This window comes from Dysidea avara, chromosome 5, assembly GCF_963678975.1.
Source record: "Dysidea avara chromosome 5, odDysAvar1.4, whole genome shotgun sequence".
NCBI classification, from domain to species: domain Eukaryota; kingdom Metazoa; phylum Porifera; class Demospongiae; order Dictyoceratida; family Dysideidae; genus Dysidea; species Dysidea avara.
In genome coordinates, this window is record NC_089276.1 from 694,858 (window position 1) to 713,125 (window position 18,268).

An 18,268-nucleotide genomic window follows, 5' to 3' on the forward strand; every position below is an offset into this window, starting at 1 on the left:
CTAGCTATATGATATCCCCTGTGTTCAACCATACATTCAGAATTAGAACGATATCAAGCTGTAGGCAAATTTTTGACTCATTTGGCACGTGTAGTATAATGCATGGCAGCTGTATTATCATCACAGTTATAGCTAGTCTCTTCTTGTTCTTTCCAAGGGATTGCCCAACACTCAACAAAATGGCCAGAAGATTGACATTACTCAACTACTTAAGCTATATGCATGTCTCTTCTTTGCCACACTTGTTGCACTTTAGATCTTGGTATGGTAAGATAATAGCTATAGCCTTTCTTGTCCTTTTGTGCAACCCTGCATGCAGCTATCATTTTAAGTACTGATTGATTGATTAATTGCTAGCTACTAGCTAATATTTTTTCTGTACAGTGTTTGACATGATCACTGTATAGAGGTGGTCTTATTTTAATGACATTAAGAGTGCACTTTAACTGACATTGCTACCATGATGAGGTAATCTCGCTTTGCCAGACCCTTTTCTTTCTTTTGTGTGGGGGCAGGGAAAGAAAAGGAAAGACCTTTTTCCGCCCCCACACAAAAGAAAAAAGAAAAGGGTCTGGCTACGGGAGACTAATGATGAGGTCTTATTGTAGAGGTGGTCTTTGTCAAGAGGTACCTGATAATTCATATGAAGTTTTGACCACTTTTCAATTTCAGCTGTTTCCAATCTCGTGTGGCCAGATCGCTTCTTCTCAAAGCGGTCTGGCCACGCGAGACTAGTTTCCAATCTCCCGGGCTATCTCATATCTCACGTGACCATGCAAGCTACTGTTTCCGCGCAGGCGCTTATTGTATGTACAGTCGCTGGACTAGGAATGCCTGTTAACAAGGCCGAATACGAAGCCATTATAACCATTGCTTTGGTAATCCTACTACTAGTCATCGTGGTGGTCGCTTTGGTGAACAAGAGATGGAGTACTTTTGATTATCAAGCACCCATTACTCAGCAGAATCATCAATACCTCCAAGCTGTAAATCAAGTGCAGCATCATTCTCAATACGGCAGTACCCGATCACGAGTGCAAACCTCTTATTCACATAATTCAAGTCAGCAATACCGGCAAAACCTCTCCACATCATACGAGTCTTCACGACGTGCTCACACAAGAAGTTTACATCAAGGTGATAAGAGACGTTTTGGAGAGTACAAATGCAACCATTGTGGTCGGAAATGGACTAGTGCTTACAGCTGGGCTAGTATGGGTCAGGAGTGCAAGACATGTAATACTAACGTGCTTCCTAGCAGGCAGGAAGGTTTGTACACCATGTGACTTGCTATTTTAATATGTTTGTTTCATGGGTCAAAATTTTTGAAGTTAGCAAGTGGGAAACATTGTCCCCCCATTGATAGGGGTGAGTGGTTTACCAGTATGAAGGTTAGTCTCGCCCCCAGACTTGTGGTCTGGGGGCGAGACTATATGAAGGTATGCAATCAAGTGTTGTATCAGTTGGTACGTAGCACGTTTATGACAAATAAGTAATTAACTTGCTGTAGCTACTACTGCCTGTAGGGTAAATGAAAACCTGAGGTCTTTTCAACCTGCAGACATTTTTATTTATTTTTTTAATGCAGGAAAGGCCTGCATTAAAGGTCTGTGGGCAACTAGTGCCCACAGCCAGAAATCAGCATCACTTGTCTATATCTGGAGTATGCAATGTTGTAAAAATTTTTGTGGATTTGCCAACAATCCCAAATATAATATGTGAAGGTTTAAATATTTTCACAGTTAGCCCCTAAAATGTCAAAACCAGCAAAAAAAAATTACCCTAATGTATTTAGGCTCTATGGTAGCTAATCCAGGTGGCTAAACTCAGGGGCGACAGACTATAGCCCCTGTCAAAAGTTTATGGAGGGGCTTAGCCGTAAAATAGAACCTCAATAGCATCAATCGAGATACTCTAATAGAGCAGTCACAGTATTCTTCAGAGAAGCAGTGTAGCAAGCTACGTATATAGTTATAAATAAGGAGATATGAGGCAGCTATTGTCAGCAGGTAGTTACCTTTTTTTTGGTCTTTGACTTACAGCTAGGCCATGTCATCCCCTGACTACACCCCCCAACCCCCCCCCCCCCAAGTAAAGGTGTCTGTGCTAGCTACTGAAGGGTATGTAGTTTTGGTGTAGACGTTATCCAATAGCAGCTGGGTGCTACAAGAAGTAGCTAGCTAGTAGGAAAGTGTATAATTTCGTACATTAATAAATTATTAATTGTTGGGATCCAAGTGATAAAAAGTAGTGAAACAAGAGATGAATGATGGTATTACAGCATAGCTCAGTGGGAAATCCCTAATTTGGCATGTCATAATAATTATTTTATTCAATGCCAAAGTAGGGATTTTCCCACAGAGCTATGCTGTAATACCATCATTCATCTCTTGTTTCATTACTTTTTATCGTTTGGATCCCTACTTCATTTTAAATTAATGTACTAGTTGTTTAGGTTTTTTCTTCTTTGTTATAGCATACTTATACACGTGTGACTGTTCTATTAGGGTAACTGTTATTTTAGAGTATCTTGAGTAAGCCGGCCCCAAGGGGCGTGCTATCATTATAAATACCGCTGAGACCAATAAGGGGGTGAAGTCATCATGTTCGAGTAAAAAGATAGTTGTCTCCATTCTCAATCCTCATTAGCCAACCTAGATCATTAGTGGACATTGTTTCGAATCTATCATGATAGTTGCAGATATCTGCTGGGTGTCCAGTACCTCTTACAGTAGCATAAACCTTTTAAATAATTTTATGGCACCTAAATATGCTGCTCAAGGAAAGTGTTGATATGGAAAGTTAATGCCTCAATATGGTTTTGTAGATGATGACCAGCCTGATTAAGGGTGAAAGGAAAGACAAGGCCTGTGACTTTCTATATCCAGCCACCTGTAAATGTTTTTTGTTTTGTTTTCAATGCTATAGATTTTGTAAACGTTCTAGAATGATTTCATAAAAGATCACGTGCAATATTGTACAAGATCACGTGGTTATCTAATTGCATTACATCTCCATTGCTACAAAAGGAGTGTGCTATGGAATACAAAAATCAAAATTCCTTACAGTGCTCTAATCAAATCCAAGTGAAAATGTGCAGTGTGTGTGATGTGTATGTGTTGCAATAGGTCAGCACATCGGACTGACATGATCATCTTTTGCAGTCTTGCTGGTGCTCGATGGAGTGGATGGTCAGTCTCCACAGGCATGCCAAAAATTTATTTGTGGAACCTGGTGCACCCAAATGCCACAGCAAGCATCTTTTCAAGTTGGGTAGCTGGCACTTAGTGAGGCTTTAGATGCATTAACAATGGGGTGATTATCCTGTCTCCCAACCCTGGGTAACTTAGTAGGCTTACTAGGGTTGAATTACTTGGCCACATGGACTTTGGTGATCAGTTCCTTCAAAGATCTAAAACTTTTGCTTGTTCATGTTGCCAATGCCATTCCATCTTCTTTTCCAGAAGGATTCATAGTGGTAAAGCTACAGTATGTGAGATAACTTAGGTATTAATTTACTCAGATAGGTTAACATACCTAGAAATCTTTGAAGCTCTGGACAGGACATGTTAATAATGGCCTATGTCTTCCTTGGATATGCCATCTTTGCTGAGTATGTGTCCAATGTATGTAATAACATCCTTCTTGGTTTGGCACTTGTTTTATTGAGCATAAGATTTCTATACAGTGCCCTTTCTAAAACTTGTATTAAATGGATGTCATGTTCCTCTTCACTTTCACCCCATATGAGCAGGTAATCAACAATGACTTTAATTCCTTCCATATCGTGAAACATCTCTTGACATATTTTTTTGGAAAATGGCTTGGGAAGAGGAGAGCCCAAATGGAAGGCATTTAAACATGTAGCATCTGAAGGGTGTGTTAAAAGTACAGAGCTTTGCACTTGGTGTCTCTAATTTGACTTTCCAGAAGCCGTAACTGGCATCCAGGACTGAGATTTGGCATTCTTGTAGTATCATTAATTGTGCTCATTGGGTAGTAATCACATTTGTTTAAATTGTGTGGGTATATACAGATCCTGAGGTTCCCATTTGGCTTAATAATGGTTACCGTATTATTCACCCAGTCTGTGGGTTCTTCTACTTTCTCTATTTTGTCAAGCCTTTCCATGCAATTATATTGAATCTTATGCCTCAGAGTGACTTTCCGTGGTAGATATACAACAGGTGATGTGGTATGAAGCATCTGTTATGCATTTCAATCCTTCAAAGACATCACTGTTTGTGTTCAGAATATCAGCAGTTTGGTTGTTGATAGCATCCAATTGTTTCACTAGATTCAGCTCCACACAAGTTTTCAAGCCCAATATGTTAGGAATGACGTCCTGGTCAATCTCTTCAAAAACCACAGGATAACATTTTCCTCTGTGCTGGCAGTTACCACATGCATTGAGCCGCTGGCCACAAAGGTAACTAGCCTTGCATGTGATTTTTGCTGTGGCATTGAACTTAGTTGGTGGTATTTCTGCCTGGAGATGACATTACATAGTGTACCTCTTAAAACACATTTTCTGGTGATTGTTACTTTCCAATCAGGTGACTTAGTGGTGGCACCATACCGGTGTCAGAACCATCATGTGTGAACTTTCTTTTGGTATTTTGTAACAGCACACTTTAGCAAAATGGTTTCTACGACCATAGTTGAAGCATTGTGCTGGGCAGAGTTGGTGGCGATAGTGTTAATTCTCACATCTGTCACACTGAGGTTGGGGTTGTCATTTTGATATCGCTTCTGAATGGCAAGGACTACTGATAGTGTGTTTCTTTACTGGTGGTACTAGAACTCAAGAATTTTTAGCTGAGTAGATTAGAGGTGTACCGATATGGGTTTTTGGCATGTACCGATATCCGATACTGATGCAACCAAAAAAGCCGATAACCGATAGTCGATCCGATATTTGAATTAATATTTTAAGTATACACGAAAATGTACAATTACCTACCCTATGTACAACATGTGCATGTATTCATTGCTAGCTATACTGTACCTGTGGTGGTATACAGCTTGATTTTCTGTTGTGCAATCCAGACAATTAGGCACCCACAAATATTTTTATGTATACTCCCATGAAGCCTAAAACGGATATTTCTGCATTACTCCGCATTCTAATGGCTTGTGAGGAAGCTGATACAGTAAGTTTCCTTGGATATCCTGTGACCCTTCTTTTATTACAAAGGTACTCTATAACTGCTTCATTTGTAAAGACTGAACACTAGAATCGCGTGCATTTATATGGCTTCTCGTAGCGTAGCGCTTGTTGCAGAGTGAACAATAAGCCACTGGCACTAATGAACCACATGAATAACGTAGAAAACCAATGCACAATCCGTTTATGTACAAACCATTGCTACTGTATAAATATCGGTAGCGATATCGGTCCTCCTGCTGTTCTGTACCGATACGGATATTGGTAAAAAATGCCATATCGGTGGCCGATATTGTAGCCGATCCGATTATCGGTACACCTCTAGAGTAGATGTAGCTTTGTTATATGTCCATTGTTTTATCTACCTTGTTTTGTCTCTGGCATTTTGCCATGAGAAAGTGTTGTAAACTTCCAGTGCCTCTGGTTTAGCCACATGAAGAAATGTGGTGGTTTGAACTCCTGCGTCTTTTCCAGATAGGCCACTGGCAAGGGAAAGTATCTTGAGACGCTGCTTCCATCGTCTCCAGTTTCAACAGTATTGCCATGTAGGTTCAACACTTCTGGTGGTGAAAGCTGATCCATCTTCTGCAAGAACTTCTGACACCACGAAACAATGTGCTAGAATGATTTCATAAAAGATCAAGTGCGATATTTACAAAATCACAGTAATCTAATTACATTATATACAAGTGCCCATTATTTTAGGGGTTATCCCTACTTAAACAGTACTACCATAGTCAACACTATACCCTCTGCTCTAATAGGGCAGTCATGTCTACTAAATTATTTTGGCTCTACTTTGGATGTGGGACAACTAGCTACATGCTGTATGGTTATAGATAGTGATTACATGTTCTCCCAGCATCCTGGCTTGTATAGCTATAATTATGTACAGGTATACAGAAACAAGGGGTGAGTAACTGCTCATGCAGCTGCAACTGGAATGTAGGGTAGACTCCTCAACTGCTTGTCCATGGACGAACTGAAGTACTCATACATGCATGCATAGCCAAAAGTTGTAGATATATACATTTCAAGTACTGGCTTGGGTGCTAGTATGCGCATTAGCTGATACATGACCAATCGTCTTGTAGTGTTGCACTGATATGACATTTGTCAATATTCCAATAACGAATATTGTAGAGCTGGGTGATATACCAGTACATATCATAGGATAAGGTATTTTAATGATACCGTTACTGTACCGGATGTATTTAGAAAATACCACCATACCGTCTAGATGACAGCTGATTCTTAACATCATCCTGTTATTTCCTGCATTTACCAATTTGAATATACTTTACCAATATGAAAGATAACCTTAGCATGTTTCATCAACTGACTATTAAACAAAGTACATTGGACATATTAAGTTTTAAAAATGCAATTCATATAACAATCCATATTGTGGTATGTATTTGTACCATGATATTTTCTATAATACCGTACCGGCTTTGACAAATCTCATACTGCCCAGCTCTACAATATTGGATAGTATTTTCAAGCTGATAAACATAACTAATCCGATATTATAGCAGTGCATGTCTATTATTCAGCAAATTTTACTGATAATTGATTATAAAGGACCAATTTAGCATTTATATAGTGCCAGTAATGCTGCTGAACACAACAGCTGACAGCAATGCTGGAGAATGCAACTCAATGCATTTGTAAATGACATTTGGTGCACATAAGCATGTATTTCTAAAACAATGCGTATATTGTGCTGCTTTTTTGTCATGGTGCCGATCTGATACTGATATACAAAAAATGCAGCCATTAGGGTTTTTTCTGATAACTGATCTGATTATCGGTGCAACACTATCATCTTGTGCTTTGATAAAACTCTATCAGTAAAGGGGGACCAAATTGGCAGCCAAAATTGTTCCCTGGACTAGTCATCTTTGCTTGTAATAATTGCTTCCCTTTGGACCAAATTTGTTAGATGATTATTCATGGGGCATGCCACCAAAATTAGGCCTTAAGAAACCTTTTTTGCTACCAAAATTGATCCAGCAAACCAGTTTTAGAAGGACCAGATTTAGTGTGACAGGTTTGTTTTAACCTTTTACAAAAGTGAGAATGCATGTATGGATGATGCGCCTGGAGAAAGCTGAACATTTTATTAATGTATAGAATTTTTATCCCTTCTTTCTCTCTCTCTCTCCTCTTGCTCCTTTCCACCCACTCACTCACTCTCCTCTCTACAAAGAGAGAGAGACAACGCTGCTGTTTCTTATTTTGAGTGGAGATTAAAGTTGTCTGGCCATGTATACTTATAGCATTGCATGGGGTGTTCTACCCCTTATGCAAATGTAAGGGGGTAGCTTAAATGTTATCAGGGGGACCATGCAGTACCTGCATGTTCTTCTTGGAATATTAGCAGTGTTTCAACCAGTATTTACTGCTCAGAATTGTCATATTGTAAATAGCTATCATATTGACAAATGTTGCTTGAATGATATTGTAGGTCATTACATAGTGGATCCTGAAATTAGTATATGTAATAGTAAATTAGGTAACTTTTTCCAGAATCACGTTTACAACTAACTGTCTCCCAACATTAGAGATTGCTTTATTAGAGTGTTTGGATACAGTCTTCATGGATTGATTTACTAGACATACAAAAATATGGAAAGAGGATTGTTGAAAAAGCCAAAAAGAGCACTGGATAAAATTGACAAGATCATGGTTACATTCAATAAACCCATGCATGAATCTCTATTTTGACCAGCTTAATTTAATGCTAGCAATTGAGTCAAAATAGGGATTTGTGGGTTATTTGATGTAACCACGATCCTTATCAATCTACTCCAGCGATCCCTTCCTGTTTCATGGTTTTTTTTTTGAGCAATTCCTTTTAATTTTTTTTAATGTCTAGTTTATGTATTTTTTCTAAATCCATTTATGGATTAGCTAACTTGTAAGACACTTTATTGTGTTAAAAAGATTTATCAGAGTAATAGATTAACTAGAGTGGCTATCAGATTGCTACTAGACAGGTAAATGTCTTAGTGGTACATCATATTAATGCGAATACATAGCTACCTTGTGCAGTAAAAGGAAATAGCATAAGTGAAGAGTATAGTAAGAGTACCCATGCATGGTTGCGTGGAAGACTGTCTTGATATATATATATATACTTTTTGCAAAGAACCACCGGGGATGCTTTTCAAAGTGTTTATTCATGTGCATGTTCTATTAGGATGTTTGCAAAAAACAAGGGTGATCCCTATTATGAACCCACGATCGTGGTTCACAATACAGATCATTTCAGAAAAGGCCTAAATTTTATATTCTCAAAATAAGTAAAGGACATCTTCACTTTCTTGATATCTCTTCCCTGAGTACACCCCAGTGCTTTTAGTGTTTAAACATATTAGTTATAGTCATGCATGGAATTCAGTCAGACGTAACTAACTAGAAACTCACAGAAACTAGGCACTATCCAGTGTTTTTAAAGCATTATTGGACCTGTTTTACCCTATCAGTGCAGCCAGTATGTTGTGCATAGTAGGTGCAGGAATTGGAGCTCTAGCTCCACTTTATTTTAGAGAGGGTTCCTTAAGATTAGGATAGCCCAACAGAGCAGTCAGCTATGTCAGCCACAGACCAGTCAAATTAAATATTCAGATGGAGTTTCAAAAAAGAATTTATTCTAAATTTCGATGTCAGAAGGATGATTTTCATCCTGCCCCAAGACCCCCCTAGATAAAGCATGCAAATGCTTTGCACATGTGTAAAATACAATCGTACTGTATGGTAGAATTCCCCCAAGAGTGCCCTCCAAAACGGTGCTGTTATAAACCCATCAAAGATACATACGCAATGAAAAGTACCGTATGGAAGAGTCTTGGTGCATGTAACATCAAATCAAGTGTTAAAAACAACAAAGCCAGTCATTGATCTTTATTTAGTTAAAGGCAAATTTCTATTTTTGGTCTGCCTGCCTGCCAGTCTGACCACAGTTGCAATTAGGCTAGAGGCTAAACAAAGCAGTGCATGGCCACCATTTCATGCCACAATAGCAAACTCACACATTGCATGTGCCTTTTCTGGTTCCAGTGAGTGTCTACCCTCTGTGTTTTTCCTTCCTTTTATCTTCAATCACACGGTCATTGTTTTCTTCATGCAAGGATGCTATACCAAGGTGTTAATTTTCTGTATCGCCACTTTCTTTAGGGGAACGTATTTAGATGCCACAAAACTATTTGAGGCGCTTTTGCTACTGTAGGAGGAAGTAGATACCTTTAGCTATACTTATAAAATGATCGGATCACAACTGAAAAGGGGAGCATGACGACCACAACCTAAACAATTACAACATGGCAACCATGTCCCGAAATGAGCAGAGCATAGCAATCATTCCCTAGCTGCAATCAGCTGCAATTTTGCTGTTCAAAACAAGACATGGAAACCACTCCCTTAATCTATTGCGTGGCACACTTGGAGATACTCTAATGAAACAGTCACTGTAATACAACAGCCTCACACATGTATATCATAGCTACACTATAGCAAAAAAGTTAGTGCAATTTAAGTAGGGTTCCAATGATAAAAAGTAGTGAAACAAGGTATGAATGATGGTAGGTATTCCAGCATACGTAGCTATGTGGGGAAATCCCTACTTTGGCAATTGAATGTGTAGTGGTAACATGCCAATGTAGGGATTTTCCCACAAAGCTATGTTGTAATACCATCATTCATCTCTTTGTATCACTACTTTTATCATTGGAACTCTCCTTAAATTAACTAGTATTTTAATTTAAAAATGAAGTAGGAATCTATGCAATAAAAAGTAGTGAAACAAGAGATGAATAATGGTTAGCTCATTGGGAAGTACTTTGGCATTGAACAAAATAATTGTCATAGCTAATGTGCCAAAGTAGGAACTTTCCCACCAAGCTAACCATCATTCATCTCTTGTTTCACTACTTTTCGGCATAGATCCCTACTTCATTTTTTAATTAAAATACTAGTTTGTTTAGTTTTTTTGTTGTAGCACAGCTAGCTACAGTGTAACTTGTGACTGTTCTATTAGAATATCACACACAACTGTTGTATTTAGAGTATCACGAGTCAGCCAAGGGGTGTGCAGCTAGCTAGATCAATAAGCAGGGGTAAGGTCTTCTTGTTTACTGTTAAACAAATAGCTAGATTGTTAAGAGGTGTGCATGGTCTCCATACTCCATCGCTATTATAGCCACCTAGATCTTATTTTTTGATGGGTGTGGTCGTAAACGGGTTCGCAATTGCAAAGTTGCAGATATCTAGCTAGTATACCTCTTATAGTAGTGTCAGGACTGAAGCGCTTCTGAAATCCAGCTCTGAAATAATTCTGTGGCATCTAAATTATGCTGCTGAAAGAACGTGTTGGTACAGAAAATTAGCACCTCAATAAGGTTTCATTGGATGATGAAGACAAGCAGCCTGATTGAAGATAAAAGAAAAGACAAGGTGCAGAGGGCCTGCACTCATTGGAACCCCAAAAGGCACATCCCATCAGTCAGTTTGTTATTGTGGCGTAAAATGGTGGCCATGTGCTGCTTTGTTTCACCTCTAGGCTTGCGAATGTGGTCAGGCAGTGAGGCAGACTAAATTTCGAGTTTTGGTGATTTTTAAAAGTATTTATCCGATCACTGGTAAGTGTTTTCTTGTTTTCAATGCTGTATTTCACGTTAGATGGACTAATATTCCGCAAAAGTGATTTTTGTCATGTAATGTTTCTCTAGGATGATTTTTAAAAAGCAGCAATATTGGCGGCGCGCGTCACTTTCGGGCTATCCCTACTTAAACAGTACTACCATACTGTTTGATATATTAACCATTTGCCACTTTTCTTAGCCCCCTGCTTAAAAATTTGTTGCCATGCCTCTGTTGTGATGAATATTTGAGGTCATTTTCTAGTTGATATTTTCGGTAGGTAATTGCAAACCTCCTACACATTAAATAAGTGCTTAAAATTATGCAAAGTTGTTGTGACATAGGACACAGCCTTCAGTTATTGTTTGGGCTTCACAATGGTTTAGGTTACAAGAATGTGTAGTAACTTACTGTGTTACCTTGCTAGATTTGAAGCATGGTGGAGCAGTAGACCCTGACAAGCCACCACACTTGTCACATCTTTGTGAGAAATGTAAGAAATATGGAAAGTGCACCAGGAGCTACTGAACCAACTTGATTATATTCTATGCCCACCTTATACTGCTTTATAATGTGTTGTTGATTTCTGTACCCATATTATGGTTATATTGTTTGGTGTAAGATTTATGTTTGTCATATATCTGTAAGCCTGTCTGTGAGGTTGTTCAATATCCATTTTGTGTAAATTGTACTGATGATAATCTAAAATAAATTCCGTAGTATATAGCTGGTGGTGATAATGTGGTTTGTATGCCTTATAGCAATTGTATAGCTATGTATCTATAGTATTTACAAGTTGAGTTGGATCCTGAAAGACAGCTAAAAATTACAAGTGGATTTTTTTTCTCAAGAGAGTTAACATTTCAGCCAACCAGATGATTATTGGTGACAACAAAGGTGTCAACAACAGACATGTACGGTTTGACTCCATTACAAGTTTGGGAAGGATTGTAATGGACTGCATTTTATGGCTTCCCACAGGGAATGTATTTTGAAAATTTTGATTGGCCGTAAATATTGTGTCAGACATTTAAACAAAAAGCTTTTAAAATATTTTTAGTGGGTCAAGCAGTTGTACAAATGAATAAAATTTCAGGATCGTGTGAAATTGCATCATCCATGAGTTATGTCTTAGAGGATCCAGCTCAATGTGTATAAACTATATAGCAGGTTACAAGAGTATTTGAAATTGGCCATGCATGGAATTAAATTGTCTGCATAGCATGTGTTAGCTTAGAAAATTAGTAGCCTGAGATAAAGCCTGTAAAGTGTACTACATCAAAATAAAGTAGTATTGTTATAATTTACAAAAAATAATCAATTGTATGTCTATTAGAGTAATGACTGCATTTTGAATTAATTCTTGATCTTGCCTCAGTTAATATGATGTATAATTCATACAGGGTGTATAAAGTGCATGTGTATGTTGTCTTCTAATTGCCCATTGGCTTTCTGTACTTCAGTACAGTGTGAATGATTCCCAACCTATTCTGAGTGTAGTCCTGCATCCCCCTTTATTCCCCTCAGATCCGCCTATACTATTATACAGTTGAGGACATGTTATGCAGATGCATAAACATGAGTTGTATGCATGCATGTGTTAGCTTAGTAGCCTATCTGAGATAACTCAATACATATCCTGCAGACAAAAGTGTGTGATCATCCACACTCAACATGGCCACCTGGTTGAAGTCTATAAGGATCCACTAGTTGGAGGTGTGTGCGTGCGCACGTGTGTATGTTGTGTGGCTGCAGTGATGCCCAGTAGTCTTTAAAATTAAGACCACTGGGGTATACATAATAGGTACTACTGGGTTGGTTGTTTCTCCTGTGTGTACATGTGTGCTAAACAACCTTAAAAATTGAGACAAAACTTTTGTACCATTAAAGTCCATGGAAAGCATTCAACATGGCAGAACTGAGCTTGAGAATTCTCTAGCATGATTGCACCATCATGCTTCGATATTAGTCTTGTAGCACTCGATCCCTAAAAAATTAAGGATCTGGTGAAACTACAAAAAGTTTGAGCTCTGAAATGTTTATTGGATGACATTTATGTGATATATACATAAGTGTTAGTTTACATCATGAAACAGCATGCCAAGGACTTCTCATCGCATAACAATCAAGTCATAGCATCACAATAATCAGAATTTGCCCTTTTTCAAGCACTTAATTACACAGAAAATGTTAAAGAATACAATTTTTTGGTTCAGATAGAATATTTGATTCCCAACTAATCCCAAAACTATATAGTTTGGTGCTCATTTAACTTCCAGTATGAACACCCTCTGCCCTAAATCTAGTTTAGAGGATCACTGCAGTTTCATTTGCTTGTCACAGTGATCAGAGAGAGTGGAATTGCTTATGATAATGTGATTTGTAGTGCAATTAAATAGTTAAATATATTTTGGAATAGCATTTAGCAGGTTGTTGGGGATGCCAAACACCCTACAAAAATTAACAAGTTGGGAAGCTACAAGTGTAATTGTATCTTAAGCTAATAGGCAAAAGGAAAAGTCCAAGTTCTTCTAATAGTCAAGGAGAGGTACATCTTAGGAGTATAAGACTGAAGTTAAAAGTTATAAACTAAATGCTCTAATAGAGCAGTCACGAAAACTATTATCCATATAGCTAGCATGCATTAGCTATACATAGGCTGATTGAGTCTTAGTGGTCAGGTTCCCCGATCCCTGTATAATAGGCCCCCCGATCCCTGTATAATAGGCCCATCGCATGCTTTTATGTTGTATATAAATGATATTGCTAAAGATATCTAGGTATTCTTGCTGATGACACAAAAAATTATATTGTGATCTCCAATTAGAAATAATCTGGACATCATCTTCTCAATTTAGTATGGAGAAATGTAAAGTGATGCATAGGTAGAGCATGCAAGGTACAAATTAATAGGGGTCTGCCGTTGAGTTAAACAAATTGAGAAAGATGTATAGGTGCTTCATCTCTTGAACTGGCCTTTGTGGCAAAGCCGGTTGTGTCTACTTTAACTATATTCCTAGGAATGCATAAAGACATTTCTAGAATAATATTGTGTACAAGACTTATATTAGACCATATCTAAAGAATATTGCATCGCTGGGACATTGACACCCTGGAAAGAGTGCAATGACGGACCACTAAACCTATAGATATGAACTGCATGGCTAATACCCTAATTTTTTTTAGAGAAATGGGACACCATTCTGTTTATGACAGCATGAGAATCTCATTGAGACTTAGCTACAAACTTCTGTAACAGTTATACTGGTCAAAGTTCTTCACTTTAAAGTCCTGTCCATCACACAAGAAGCCACCACATGAAACTTTAAACATCCATTCAAACTGCTTTAAACATCAAATTTTCACCCTGAGAGTGACATGACGCATGAAACTCCTTACTAGCTAGCAATTGTCAGCACCAACTGTTCAGTTCTATTTTCTATAAAGACTTGATGATCTTTGAATGTATATGGACATGGATATGAACTGAGATGTAAACACAAACACTTATTATTATTAGGCTTGACTCTGAGGGGTTTGGATGTACCGCCTCTGGATTGTCAATATTAAAAAAAAAACACTTGACTTAGGCTGGCAGATGAGGGCACGCCGATTTACAGAAAAAAGAGGGGTCATAGGGCACTGAAAGCTACCTTCAGTTGGGTAACTTGAGTAGAGCCATGCTTCACCACTTCACGCGGCTTAAAATCTGGGCAGAGCTAAAAGCCACTTAAAAGATCGATATAATATGTACTCTAACACAAAGCAAGGTTGACCCAATTTCAACCCAGGTTCAACCCATTTCTGTTCACAAGCATTAATCACATGATGGTACTCAATGAGTGGTAATTGTCTTCTAAGCACTTTATGTATTCACCAGAAAACCACAACTCGCTTTTACTTTGCAGACCCGAGTTCAACCCGGATTTAACCCTACTGCTTTGTGGGGTTGAACTCCTTTATGATATTTTATGACTTTGAGGTTCAACCCTGGTTAAGAAGCTCATATGAATGCATTAACTGTAGTTGAATGTGCTGGTGAAAAGGGTGTAATGTTAACAATAATAATAAAGATATACTCTAAAAGAACTGTCACCCAAATACTCTAATAGAACAACCAGTCAGCTTTACTACTATGTCAGCTGCGATTGAACTCCTTAGATTATCTGTGCACTGTATCTTGAGTCCGACCTATGTATAGTTAGCTACCTGCATGGCAGTGTACATTTACAAATTTTCTTGGTTACTGGCCTAAGAAACACTATACTTCTTTGGGTAAATCATTTCAAGGGTTAATGACTATTCAGTCTAGTAAAAAAGTTCTTCCTTACGTCAGTTCTGGAATAATTCTTAAAAAGCTTAACACATGCCATCTGGTCCCATACCGGCCTTGAAGAACTGAAACTGTTTCATTACTGGAGCTCACCTGCCCTCATACTAACCTTACTGCTGTGCGTCATCGTAAAGAAGGAAAACCTGAGTACCAACAAATATTTGCTGAGCTTGATCACTTGGGTTTTGTGAGTCAGTACTACACTGTTGAAATTGGCTGTCTTGCATGGCTATTACCTTAATGAGACCATTACAGTGATGAAAAACATTTCAAATCAAAGTTTCTTCCACTCTACAGCAATTGCTATCACCGTGTCCCAGAGAATATTCTTTGTTTGCAGCAACCCGACTTGGACTATATAACTTACTTATTTTTATATCATGCATCCTTGCCATGCCTACCAGCTTTGGCTTTGGTCATTAATTGTGGTCGCATATGACCAAGAAATTGTACATACTATTTAACATTTCATCTTATTTGATGGTTTCAAAAAAAATTACTTGAAAAAGTAAAATGTCCATATCGTACCTATAGCTAGCTACTATGTAAAACATTTTATACAGCTATCATGTCACCCCATGATCCTGTGTTGTAGTGTTGGTAAGTGAAGTGCTTGTAGTCTCCCTGCTTAGTCTAAATGTTTAGGGAATCAACTAGCTATTCTGGTAGCCTTACGCTGAATATTCTCAAGTTTACGCATGTCAATTTTGTAGTGGGAGCCCCATATTAGATTCCCATATTCTAAAGTGGGTATAAGTGGTAAACATCTCCATAGCTATGTTTTACTATTAGACCCAATTGGCTTTATTAACCACCACTGAGCATTGTGCATGAAATTTAAGTTCATCATCAATTGATCCTTTTCTTCTCTGACTTTTTGAATGTCAACTCCTTCTATTGGAAACGCCTCGGATTGAGCTGACCTAAATGTAACAGTTTACATTTGGATATATTACAGGGTGACTGCCATAGTGATGATCATTTAACACAGTATCCTCCTGAGGTGACTAATGGTAGTGTAAATTGTATCATCAGCAAATAACAAAACTACATTAAGGATGAGAGATCAGTAGTAAAGAAGAGAGGAACCAACCAATTGTATTCCACTTAAGTTGACTTAACACCTTAGTCCAATCTGAAAATAAAAAAAGCTTTTCATCCAGTTAAACAAGTTCCCTCTAATCTATACACATATATCTTTCTAAGAAGCCTTTCATGGGTACAGTAACAAAAGCATTTTTGGAATCCAGATACAAAACATTCACGGAGTCACCTCTGTCCAAAGTCTCCGTCTATTCATCCATTAAGTTATACAAGACTTTCGAGGAAGATCCTTAAAGTGAGATTCATAAGCAACTATATGCCCAGTATGCTGGTACAGCATTATTATTTGGAATATTTTCAAATGGCAATACAGTTGTTTCAAAGTGTCCAATAGTATCGATTCTTAATGAAATTACTTGAACCTCTCTCTCTGAATCAAGGACACAATAGGAAGATCTTCATACTTAATAATCACAAAGATTTTGGTAACAACAGGTCAGTGTGTCCTTGGGTCTGGTCCATACATTTTGCCACTGAAAAAGGCAAGGAAACTAAAAAGGAACTGAACCACTTTAAAAGTCTGGCAAGTTTAGCTACCCCAAAGTTGAGGGTCCCAAAGTGTCCATTAGAGACTCCGGTCCATTAATTGTAATTAGTTACATTCATAGTATATACTGTGGAGATATAGCTGCTAAGTCTAGCTCAGTAGCAATGTGCATGTTCTAAAGACCTACATAATATGATCATTTTTATAAGATTTCAGGTGTTGGTCAAAAACATGTTTATGGCTCACTTCTGTTTAATGTTATATATTCTTTTTAAAGTAGTCACAGGAAGATGCCTACACCATAGAGTGATGGAACCATTGGGGACCATCTATAGGTATTCAGATAATGGAAAGGTCCATAACTCACGTTCTGCAATCACCTAATTAAAAAAACCCAGTTAGCTACGTTTTACAAACAATTTTTATGAAATTTTTGAATACTCTTAAAGAACACTCACTACTCTAATCTCTGACTGAAGGCTCCAGGTAATATAGTTAGGTCAGTGGATATAACGAGGGAATCACATTCCCAGCACTAGCTTAATAACTTTTAGCCAACCATGCACATGTACAGTCCCAGCTGATGATCTAAACAGTTATCAGTAAACACTTAGCTACCTGTCCATTTAAGAACTATAGCTACCATGATGAAAAGTATTTCAAACTTGTTTTCCAGTACCACTGATCTTGAGACTTTTGAACAGATAGCTAACATGTGTGTGCTGTGTGTGCGTGCGTTTGATTAAATTTGTTTTGTGTGCACGTGTGTGTGTGTGTGTGTGTGTGTGTGTGTGTGTGTGTGTGTGTGTGTGTGTGTGTGATGTGTTCTGTGCCATATATAATAGTTACGCTGCTGACTGCTGTTTAGAACAATGAACTACTAATAAAAAGTGTACACCTGTTACAGTACATGAATATTACGTATTTTTGCATTCGTACATATTTCTTATGTTTTCTTGTCACTGCGTGCTTGTATGTCTTTTGTTAGACTATGTCTAAATTGACATTGCACGTTGTGCTTACTTGTTGTCCCTTCAATGTGGTGTTGAATTATATTCTCTCTATGTGTTTATATATATATATATATATCTAATTGAATGTGGTTATTATATCTTTTGTAGATCTATAGCTGATTTTGGCAAAGGTGAAAGAGTAAAAAAAATCATGCGGTTGGAATTATAAATTATGTGAATAAATGATCGACTGTAGATTCTCCAAAATAATACTTGCTACCAAAACCAACAATACTGGTTGTGAAGGTCATCAAAAATTTTAATGACCCTATGTCATGAGAAGTATAGCAGCTACTGCTTAATTGTTGGTCATCTTGACCACCTGTTTTTGATGCCATTGTACACAAGCTACCAAGAGTTAATTCACAATATTCCACAAGTGATAAGTTGCAGAGAAATTATACAGGAGTACACATACTACATCACCTGTAAAATAGATAGCTATTGTTATAGGTCTCACAGGGATGGATCTAAGGTTTGGCAAGTGGGGCTCACCATGATATAAATAAAGGGGGGGGGGG

The 18,268-nt window shown here is 37.9% G+C and overlaps 1 protein-coding gene across 1 annotated transcript; it reads left to right on the forward strand.

The window, feature by feature from the left end:
• Positions 1-790: 790 nt before the first annotated feature.
• On the forward strand, positions 791-11,501 carry LOC136256004 (uncharacterized). Its single transcript, XM_066048912.1, has 2 exons — positions 791-1,269; positions 11,238-11,501. The coding sequence occupies exons 1-2, from the start codon at positions 831-833 to the stop codon at positions 11,336-11,338; spliced, it is 540 nt and encodes a 179-aa protein (XP_065904984.1). The 5' UTR covers positions 791-830; the 3' UTR covers positions 11,339-11,501.
• Positions 11,502-18,268: the final 6,767 nt, after the last annotated feature.